At 38.9% G+C, this 12,203-nt stretch overlaps 1 protein-coding gene across 1 annotated transcript in view; it reads left to right on the top strand.

Moving 5' to 3' along the window:
* LOC119648541 (gustatory receptor for sugar taste 64c-like) overlaps positions 1 to 12,203 on the top strand; it is a 61,892-nt gene that overhangs the window by 47,233 nt on the left and 2,456 nt on the right. The window contains exons 10-11 of the mRNA XM_038050309.1: positions 2,199 to 2,353; positions 2,426 to 2,588. Of these exons, the coding sequence (XP_037906237.1) occupies positions 2,199 to 2,353; positions 2,426 to 2,588 (318 nt within the window). The remainder of the gene's footprint in view (positions 1 to 2,198; positions 2,354 to 2,425; positions 2,589 to 12,203) is intronic.

Consider the following 12,203-nt stretch of genomic DNA (forward strand, 5'->3'; position numbering starts at 1 on the left):
AAAAGGGGGGTTAGTGAGTAAACCCGCGAGAGAAGGTTTCTCTCGAATTGGTCCAGCCTCTTGGGACTTGGGACTTGGGATATACTCAAATCCTAAAACAAGTCGGGAAACCAGAAGCTAGACGCTTCAGGTATGAACGGTTTTGTGTATCCCTTTTATAAAAACATTTGAGTGGACAATTATCCTGTTAGGTACTAAACGTAATGTATATATAATTAAATCTATAAATCAGAATATTCACTTTTATGTACTACTAATTTTCAAAGTCTTAGAATTTGCACTGAAGCGACAATTTAGACCTACTACAACTTTGTTTGTAATAGTGCTACAGTAAATTACTAACAATTTTATTAATACATTATTCTTAACTTTGTTTGAAAAGACATTGGTATGGAGGGTATTTCGGAGCCTTGGCTCCGTTTAGTGGCATTTTTCAGATTTTTCGATTGGGAAGGTTCTGAAAATGAACTGACCACTTTTTGGCCCCCGTTCCCCTCCTTTGTGCATTAAGTGTTAGAACTGAGCTTTGAAAAGTACTAATTGATACCCTACATGATTATACCCGGTTAAAAAAAGTGTTAAACCCCCTTTTGCATGTACGAGGACCCCTTAAATTTCAAGTAGAATGATGTTATTCACTGTTTGCGTGTGCATTAAATGTTCTCATTTTCCCACCAATTGTTATGTTGTTGGTTTTCACAAAGCCTTAATTATAACTTTAAGTCTTTTAAAATCCTTTCCTCATGTACCGCACATCACCGACGTGAAATCTAGCACCTTAGATTAAGTTAGCTGCTAACAATAGATGTCAAAAGTACATTTTTTAGATGAATTTTCTGGATACCGAAAAGTGAATAATGGAAGCCGCACAACAATAAGGGAAACTGTTAAACCTGTGGAAACTGTTGCCGGTAAGATATGTTTTTACTACCATAAAAATTGGATTCATGGTTTGAAATGTTTTTCAGGATCTTTTACCGAGCTTCCTGATGGGAACGATAGGGATCATCCATCTGAGTCTACCTTTCACAATGCAATAAAACCTCGTGAGGACTTTCAGTATATATATAATTGCTTCCATATTTATTTATGGAAGCAATAATATATTGATTTTTTTAAAATGTACTATCTAATTGTGTCTGTATTTATTTATCTTAAGATGGCTCAATTTCACTTTAAAATGTTTTTGCTCGACACAAATACAAATCACTTTAATATATATTAATACGAAATTAAATCCCATGACCTAATCTGGTTACCAAATTAAACTTTTTGATTACAAATTGAACATTTTCGACTGATTTTTCCATGGTAGTGATACTCCTAGGACAATGTTTTGGGTTATTTCCTGTTCAAGGTGTTACTTTCCCTTTGGCCTCTTCATTGCGGTTCAGGATACTGGATTTTCGTTTTATCTACACATGCACAATTATTCTCACTGGACTATTCATGGCGTTGGTGAATGTTTATTGGATTGCTTCCCGCGAAATAAAATTCGATAATATGTGTAAGTACTTTCGGAATTTATAAATTGAACGAGTGAATATTGGTTGATGCCATTCAGCAAAATATTTTTACCTTTTATTTAATTAAAGAGCCAAATTATTGGTTGAAGAGAGCATAATTAATTTTTTTCAGCACCAATTATCTGGTTTGGAACCTACACAGTAGTCTACGCCTCCTTCACTGTCATTGCAAAGCGATGGCCCAAGTTAATGATGTACTGGGAAGAAGTTGAACATACAATTTCAAGGCGAAGCGAGAAGCACCAGGAAAATCTGAAAAGATCGATAAAACGTGCCACAATTATTATATTTACTCTTGCTGCACTTGAACATTTTCTGTCCATTGTAAATGGGGTTTTCACAGCACGGAAGTGCAAGAACACATCTGGCTTGGTGGAAGGATACTTTCGCCAATCGTTCCCCGCTTACTATTTCGCGTTCTCATATAACGTGGTGAGTGGATGCTTCTGGCAAATGCTTAATTTATATTTTGCTTTTGCCTGGAATTTCACGGATAGCTTCGTGATAACAATGAGTATGGGGATAACTACCCAGTTCCGACAGTTCAATGAATATATTCGTCAGTACAGAGGTCAGGTAAATATTTAGTGTCGCTTTTATTAAAAATCAAATGTTTCTGGTAATTCAATTGGAGCGAAAAGCTCCTCTGATTCAATTAAGTGAATTGTGCAGGTCCTTCCACCTGAGTACTGGGACGACCAGCGTAAATACTACACAGCGCTCAGTGAGTTGATGTCGACTGTTGACGAGAAAATTGGAATTATAACGTTGATATCATTCAGTATGAATTTGTACTACGTGTGCCTGCAATTATTCAATAGCGTAATGTGAGTTATGGGTAACTCTTCGGGAATATCAATATTCAAGATAGAACTAAATATTTTTTTCATTTTTTGCAGACCAAGCGATACATTCATTAGAGCGTTATACTTTTGGTACTCACTATGTTTTCTCATTGGCCGAACTGTGGCAGTGTCGTTTTTCGCATCCAGAATACACGACGAGTCGAAAAAGCCAATAGAAGAAATGAGACTAATTCCTACCGCTGCATTTACTAAAGAGGTTAGTGTGTAGGTCATTTTTTCGGTTCTGTGTCTATACGTATGAACATAGTTCTACTATCACCTGAGATCGTTCGCATTTTCAAAAGTTAGAGCTATCAGCTATTGGTCTACTAGTAAAATTAGTGATTTCAAAATTATCTTGCCCCGGACATACTTTTATTCTTTTCGCTTTAAATATATATACAACTTGGAAAGTGCGAAAAGTCGATATCCTGAAGAAAATCACTTTGGTAAAACGTACGTATTGTCAATTGAAATTCGTGGTGATCATATTTAAGAAAAATGTAAGAATTTTTATAAAAGTAGTGCAAATGTTTTATTAGAATGCCTGATTACAGATGGAATGCCAGTACAAAATTCTTGAATCAATATAATTGCGTCTTAGCATCTAAGAATCCATTGCATTCATTTGATGACGGATCGGACCAATGGTGGAGAAACTTACTTTCACTTCTTTAGTTCACAGACGCCTTGTTTTAGCCAAAGCTCGTATCGCCTTAAAAAACGGAGTATTTATTTCGTTCAGAGCCAAGTCGGGGAGCCAGTTTCTCCCCAAGTGGCCTGGCACATCATAAAGGAGATGCGAACTCGGAATCGTGAAACAACTGCTTTATCCGACTTGGGCATGAACTAGACAGTTTTCATCCTGAGTATGAATGTTACACATGCCATGTTTGCGGGTACATGTAAAGGAGCGAAAAATACCGGTTAAATACTGAAGCTCCATTGGGGTCATCTTCACGTGTCACCGTAAAACTCGGTACTTGAGTACCACGATCGAGATGGAAAATCTGCCCGCCTCTGTCCGCCGTGGACCACATCGTCAATCAATGATTTCGCTGCCTCAGATATTCAGGAGATGCGGCATTGGGGCTCCCATCGTTGTTTGACATCTTTAGCCTATAAAAGTGGTGGACGCGCTTTATTTCTGGTGGCAATTAGTAAGAAGGAAAGGCAGAAGCCAAAATTCCTCCTATCCACCGTCTTTTATCAGATTCGTATCTGTCATTACATATTTCAACTTTACACACACACGAAAATCTCCAAGTTTAGCGGCCGGAAAACGCGCACTTTTCCACATTCTGTCGCACTGCTAATCCTCCAATTTCAATGTTTTGCAATTCTCTTGGTAGAGAGTCAATTAATTTTGAACGCTGACGCTTGATTCCGCAGTAGTTTATAAGCCGGGTATTTTATTCGACTCAAATTAACAATCGTTCCTTTAGTACAGACTAGTAACATAACTTGTTAAAGTTCTATAAGGGTTCACAAGTTTCCTACTAACAACATCTGACTCCCTTCAAAATGGAAAATTCCTACGAAAGACAGAAACGCTTTCCGGTGACTTAGCACTTTGCGGATACATTCAGCATTACTCCGGAATCTTCACTAGAACTCCCACCCTCGTACCACCAGTCTTTGTTTCGAGACGTTCGCCTTTGATTACGATAAGAAAAGGATCACTTGAACTTCCTTGTTTTTTATTTGCTGGCCCTCCTTGGTACCCCCTTTCGAATCTTTGCATAGCCGGCTGTCAAGAGCCACTTCCACTTCAAAGATGTTCACGCAATTCTCTTAAACAGGAAAAAGCGAAACAGAGTGAAATTATGCGGTGTTTCCAACGATTAATTAATTGAAATAATAAAAACTTGTTGTTTCTTTTTCGTTGGTGTGGGTATTTATTCTTGCAAATACCGATATTTCGGGAACCACTTGTTCCCTTCATCAGTGCAAACTTGTTGTTTGCAAACTTGTTTGCATTGATGAAGGGAACAAGTGGTTCCCGAAATATCGGTATTTGCAAGAATAAATACCCACACCAACGAAAAAGAAACAACAAGTTTTTATTATTTCAAAAGCGAAACAGCTGGGCAGAAGCCTACATTTTTTCCGTCTCCTACTCCACTACCAGACAACGAAAGGAGTTTAGCATGTACTTCGCTCGCTGGTAAAGAAAGTCGTCGCGAATACATTATAAATTCAGCGTTTTTGAAAAATACAATTTATAAAGTTATGTGATCATTTTTGTTGATTATTAAATTGGAAGACTCTACATCACCACCGAGAGCAATCCAAACATTACAACATCACCTAACATTACCGCATCAAGAAGAATCATCGCAATGCCAAGCATCACTTCATTACTAAGCATCACGCATTACCAAGCATCATCGCATTATCTAGCATCATCGTATTACCAAGCATCATCCCATTATCTTGCATCATCCCATTGCCAAGCATCACCGCAATACCAAACATCATCGCATTACCAAGCATCATCGCATTATCTAGCAACATCCAATTACCAAGCATTATCCTGTTACCTAGCGTCATCCCATTACCAAGCAACATAGCATTACAAAAGTGATGTTATAATATAGCATTGCCTAACATTAGCGCTCTTCATAGTTCAAGTCGCGGCGGTAGTTGTCGATACTGACACCGAGTACCGGGGCTGGCTTCAGGCTTGCTTTAAGTTAGGTCCGGGCTGGCTTTCGGCTGAATTTTGGACTACTTTCGGGTTGGTGTTTCAAAGAAAGCGATCGCTATTACCCGAGCAGCCCATTACAAAAATCTTTACGGGATGGCGAGAGAGATCTACATCGACTTGCCAAAAGCCGAAACGAACGCACACAGGATATCGGACACTTCTGTTACGTTAATGACAAGAACGGTACTTTGCGTACCAACTCTCGAGCCTTGACGGATTTCAACTGATGAATTTGCTCATCCGCCACTTCCAGAACCTTTGCCGACATATGGAACAGTTCCATCTATCAGCGGAACTGAAGTCCAGGAAGCAATAAAACAAATGAAATAGGGGAAAACAATAGGACTTGACGATGTCGCATCTCAGCTTTAGAAAGCGAAGAGCTGGGATCCAACACTGTGGCTCGGTGAATTTTTAATCGGATTATTCAAGAAGGTAGAACACCATCTGGCTGGCAAGAAAGTAACACCAGTTCCAATTAAATTACAATCCGATCCGGTTACTTTCCCATACCATGAAGATTTTTGAACGCATTCCTGAAAACCTTGTTCGCAAAATCGTTGAAATAACTATGAATCAAGCCGGATTTGTCAAGAACTGTAGAACTACTGACGCAATACGCAAAAATGATCTCGAGCAACTTGTCCAAAATGGAATGATCGCCTCATGCAACACGAATTTAAATAAAACTAAATTTTTGACCATCGATCTCCATGAAGCATAATCACTGTCAACGGCAGTGTTGAAATTGAGAGAGCCAAATGGCGAAATCGATAACGACAAGCCGACTTCGTTTGTGAACGGGACAAAGGCTGAAGGCGACTATCGAGTGCTGCTATCGGCTACGAGTTACGAATTTGTTCTCTCGGTCAGTTTTGATCTGAGAAGTTAATTTTGTTTTTCTGTATGATAGGTAAACTTTAATTATGCTAAGCAAAGATAACATCATTTAAAGTGATACTCTATGGAATTAAAACTCAGCACTGTCTCCCGTTCTTAGTGGTGATTTTTTATTCGACATATGGGTGTATATACCTGGCACTGGAGAAGGGAACAAGTTGTTCCCGAAATACCGATATATATCGAATAAAAAATCACTACTAGCAACGGAGACGGTGTTGAGTTTTGATTCCTTAACCCTTTTTGCTAGAAACATCGGGAACGCCCATTGATTATAAAAGTAATGTTTTTTGGCAAAAATCATGTTTCGTTGTTCTTTGATGTGAAAATATTGTACTATTATCTTATATCCTTATGGGTTTTTTTGTTTTCTTTTTTATGAAAGGTTCACTCCTTCTTCAATGATACTTATTTGGCGCTGTCATATACTTTACGCCTTGAATATAATAAATGCATGCTAGATTATTCCAATAATAAGTAATATTTGGAACTATGGGCGACCGAAAGTTAATATTTAATGTTGATGATATAACATCGTATGACGGTTAAGGTAATGAAAGGTGATGTTTGTGATATTACTTTGTAATGTCACCTTTTTCAAAAGGTGGTATGATAGCAACCAGTTGCCAGGCTTTAATAAAATTACTGACTTTAAAAGTTAAATGGCGAAGTTAAAAGTTATAATCAATTTGGAAGCCTAAGGGGTGTTGGGTCGAGAGAAAACGAAGGAATATTACATATTTTTAAATGCGTTTTCCGGTCAGATTGTCCCTGTACAAGGCAAAGAAAAGGTTGTCAAATAAAAGGCCTTAAACTGTACTTTCCTCGAAAAGACTTAGTTTTGATTTGATTACAATTTGTTCAGATAAAGTGTATAATATCATAATAAATTTACCCTTGTTGATGCTATAGTATACAATGGAAAAGTGTAGATCAGGAAGTTGGAAAGTTTTGCACAAATCATAGAATAAATATGTAATGCTACGAGTGGAAATAGGAGATCAGGTCGATCATCCTGAGTGGCCGATAACGACCTAGAGGGCAGAGCTATCCCAAAAATCTAAACAAATTGGCTAAATTGACCGTGATGGTCCGCCCACAAAGATTGAAGCTCTATCTGTTGAATTCTTTTTGATACTTGCCTATTGTAATATTTTCTCTTTTCTTTACACATACAACTTGAAGTCTATGTAATTGTAATCAAAATTTTTGCTTGCATTTTTCTATAAGTTAGTCTGAGCTAAACTCCCGAACCGCATATATCGATAGCCCATAATATTTCATTTTCGCTTATATTCTATTCTTAGTTTTAAATAAAATAATTGAATTCAACCAATTGTTTTAAAATCTGGTGCCGAAACCCGGGAACGTAAGTCGGAATACCTTTATCGGAACGTAAGTCGGAATACCTTTATCGGAAGAAACGGAGTGAAAAAAAAAAAAAAAAAATTAAATATGGACATAACGGAACGAGCGGTTTATCGTGGGCAGTTAACGAAATTAACAAATAGTGCGTCCGAACATTTAAACAGCTCAGATTCCAAAAGTGACATTGATCTTATTGAAGACGAACTTGTGAGCTTTATCGAACGCATAAATTCAGTTTTGGGTACGTTACGAAAATGCAATGATGAAATTCGACCTTCTATAAAGCTAGAAAATGCCCAGAAAGAATTTGAAACGATTTACGAGTATGAGGATAAAGCCGCGAACATTTTATCGCACCTAAACCAGAGACTTAAACGGTTACGAAAATGCCGCGATAATCTTGACACTTCATCATCATCTAGCCTAAGTATTGAACGAAAAAAGGAGCACACATTTAGCTCTGCTAAATTGCCAAAACTTTCGTTAAAAGTTTTCAGTGGTCATTTTCATGAGTGGCTCCCTTTCTGGGAACGCTTTCGTGTAGCGGTTCATGACCGAACGGATTTAATCGGTGCTGATAAATTTAATTATTTATCAAATCATTTGGTTGGCAAGGCGGCAGATACAATTGCTGGTTTTACACCAACAAACGCCAACTATGATTCGGCTGTTTCGTTGTTGCTGGAACAGTATGGAAACGTCGATAAGCTCGTCGATCATACGATGCAGCAGCTGATGAACCTTTCTCGAATAAACTCTCGTCATGACGTGACAAAATTGAGGAAATTATACACAGACATAAGAGCCCAAACAAGGTCACTTACCGCACTTAATGTTCCATCGTCACAGTACTCTATAATGCTGAGAAGTTTAATTCTGCATTGTTTGCCTCATGATTTAGTGATCGATTTTCATAGGCTACATCCGAGTAAGCAAGATAAAGCTGCACGTTCAATCGAAGACGAAAATGCATCACTATCGGTGGGTACTAGCGAGCAAAGTAGTTGTGGTGGTGATCAGCTAAATGATATTCTGTCATTTATTAAAGAAGAGATCTCCTCTCTCGAAATGGGCGAGCTGACAAATGACCGGAGAACGAGAACATCAAAAGTCGCAAATACATGTAAAACGGCTGCTGGGTTACTCACCACTGCGAACATAGCTGAGTTTTGCTGCTTTTGCAAATCAAACAGTCATTTAACGGAAAATTGCAAAACGACGTTATCGCTTGCAGAGAAGAAGACAATTTTGAAAAGCATGGGGTATTGCTTTAAATGCACCAAAAAGGGACACAATGCTAAGCGATGCTTCAATAAACGTGTAAAGTGTTCTCTTTGTGGAAGTAATCATGCTACGTCTATGCACGACCCAACATACCGACCTAAAGCTAAAAATACAACAACAGTAGCACCTTCAACAACAACGGTAGCACCTGCAACAAACTCTTGTGGCTCAACAACAACATTGTATGCATCAGCTTTACTGCAAACAGAAGAGGTACTTCTTCAAACGGCTACTATTATAGCTTCGAGTAATTCAAGTTCTGTGCCAGTACGAATAATTCTAGATGGTGGCTCGCAGCGTACGTTTGTCAAAGAAAACATTGTAACGAAACTACAACTCGACACACATGATACCGTTAAGCTACGTATTTTACCATTTGGAGATTCGAATAACTCTGAGCCAAAGCTCTTTAAACGCGTTCGAATTAAACTACGTAGTTTACATTCAGAAGAGGCGATCGAAATCCTGGCTATAGTCGTGCCAGAAATTTGCTCTACTGCATTCCAGTATGTTCGTAGCACAGAATTGGACATCCTTGGCCTTAAGTTAGCGGATACTTCATATTTAAATGAAACGGAATTCGAAATCGGAATGTTAATAGGGGCCGATATTTACTGGTCCATAGTAAAAGACGATTTCAAAAGAATAACCGACAACCTTGTCGCCATTGACACCATTTTCGGATGGACACTACAAGGACTTATATCGACCCAAGGCACGTCAGTAACATCTACGAATCTCAATGTTGGTGTAATTGAGGACAACTCACTTGAATCTTTAGTTGATCGGATTGAACGATTATGGGTTGTTGACGATATTACATCAAATCATCATAAGCTTCAAGTGGATGATATTATCGAAAAACACATTCGGAAAAATGGCACGCGATATGAAGCATCATTGCTATGGAGAAACGACGAATGCACTATTGATAACAACCGCGGTGGCGCTCTCAAAGGACTTCGACGTTCATTGGTGAAGCTTAGTGAGGATCCGGAAAAGTTAAGGCAATACGATGAAATCATACGGGAGATGATTTCAAGTGGTGTTGCAGAAATTTGCGATGAAGCAGAAAAAACCAACGAACGGACTTATTTTATGCCACATCGACCGGTATATCGGGAGGAAAGAGAGACCACAAAAACGCGTATTGTGTTTAACGCATCAGCACGATCTGGTGGTAACCCCTCCTTAAACGACTTATTGTGGTCAGGACCAAACCTTTTACCAGACATATTAAAAATGATTTTGAACTTCAGGCTTGGCAAACATGGAATTACCGCCGATATCGAACGAGCTTTCTTGCAGATAGAGCTGGCACAAAAGGATCGAAAAGTACATCGTTTTTTCTGGATTTTATCCTTGGATGATTTGCTTTCAATAATCATTCTTCAAATGAATAGGGTAACCTTCGGAGTCACCTGCAGCCCGTTTCATCTGATTGGAGCATTGTTGAAACATTTGGAGGATGAATCAATCAATTTTCCTGAAACCTGTGAACTACGGAAAGAATCGTTTTATGTGGATGACCTAATCGTAAGTGTTGACGATTTTGAAGACGCTGTAAAATTGTTCAACGAAACACGTGAAATATTGTCGAGAGCATCGATGAACATACGTAAATGGAAGTCGAACAACGAGAAACTAAGGCAAATTTTCGATACAAATGAAAGCAACAATATTTCAAAACACAAGGTGTTAGGACTCATATGGTTTATGGAAATTGATACCCTTGCAGTGGATCTGGAAAGGCAGATATCTTTCGATGTAGTAACGAAACGAACCATTCTTCAAACGTTAGCATCTGTTTATGACCCTTTGGGAATGTAATCACCATTTGTCATAAAAATGAAGCTCATTTTCCAAGAGGCTTGGAAACAAAGTTTGGCATGGGATGAAATTTTACCGGCATCAATGCTGCACGAATGGAAGAAAAGCGTATCCGAAATACATTTACTACGAGCCCTTACGATTTCTCGCTATGTATTCGATTGACCACATCAAGTTGAGAAGCAGCTACATATTTTCGCGGACGCGAGTCCAAAAGCTTACGGATCTGTTGCATACATCAGAAGTAGGAATTTGGATGAAACCATTCGCATTTCGTTTTTATATGCAAAAAGTCGACTTGCGCCTATTCGTGACAAACGCATAACAATACCTAAAATGGAACTATGTGCTGATCTGGAAGCCGCAAGAATGCGCTGCTATCTTGTTGAGAAATTAAGAGTGAAATTCGATTCAATATATTTATGGACTGATTCAAAAATTACTTTATACTGGATTCGTAGCAGTAAATTCCAGAAAGATGTATTCGTTTACAACCGAGTTCAAGAAATTCAGCAACTAACCGCTAACGACAACTGGAATCATTGCCCAGGATCAATCAATCCCGCAGATCTATTGACTCGGGGTGTTTCTGCACAAACTCTACTGAGTTGCGAGACCTGGCTTAACGGACCGTCTTGGTTATACAACGACATTAGTGAGTGGCCCATATCCGACCAAGATTTCTAAACTCCGATGACCGCAGTTGATTTTTGCCTTTTAACTATTCCTCAGTCGACCACTCAATCTGACTGTGCAGTACCTGATAATCCAATACAAATTGAACGATTCAGCAAATACCGGAGGCTTCTTCGTGTTACAGCTTATGTGCTTAGATACGTTAACCTGCTTCGAAAGAGAGTAGGTTTCAAAGAGCACCTGACTGCGGATGAACTACGGAGAGCAGAACTGTTCTGGATAAAAAGGGTTCAATTTGAAGTTTTCAAAGAAGAAGTAAATGCTCTTAGCAACCGGCAATTGGTTCCTAAGTGTTCGAAGATTTTGTCATTAAACCCCTTTGTCGACGATGACGGAATTTTACGTGTAGGCAGCCGCCTAGGTGAATCGGAGTTGGAATTTGATGAAATGTATCCAGTTATTTTATCGAAGAGCTCACACTTAACGTCTCTTATCATTATCGAAGCTCATGAAAACACATTTCATCGTGGAACGAATTTTACGCTTGTTTATCTGCGAAAACGATTTTGGGTGATCAAAGCTCGCCAAGTGGTCAAGACTATAATTCATCGCCGTTTACTCTGCAACCGTATAAAAGGAAAGGCAGGAAACCAACCATTCGCACCTCTGCCTAAGAACCGATTGTTAGCCTCGCGCCCTTTTGAAATAGTGGGTATCGACTTCGCAGGCCCATTATTTGTTCGCAGTTCTTCCAATGAGAGCAACCGGAAGGCTTACGTATTGCTTATCACTTGTGCGGTCGTACGAGCCGTGCATTTAGAATTGACGCCAGATCTGACCACAGAGTCTTGTGTGCTAGCATTACGGCGGTTCTTTGACAGACGAGGTGTACCAAACGTTATATATTCGAACAATGCAAAAACTTTTAAAAGAATGACATTGGAGTTTCAACAGTTGAGGACGACGATACAATCTGAAACTTTCCACAACTATTTAGCAGAAAACAACAAGCCTGGTGGGGCGGTTTTTGGGAGAGATTGGTACGAAGCGTTAAAGACGTTTTAAAAGTAGCGATTCAGCGATCTACGTTAAATTTTGACCAGC

Source organism: Hermetia illucens, chromosome 2, assembly GCF_905115235.1.
Source record: "Hermetia illucens chromosome 2, iHerIll2.2.curated.20191125, whole genome shotgun sequence".
NCBI classification, from domain to species: domain Eukaryota; kingdom Metazoa; phylum Arthropoda; class Insecta; order Diptera; family Stratiomyidae; genus Hermetia; species Hermetia illucens.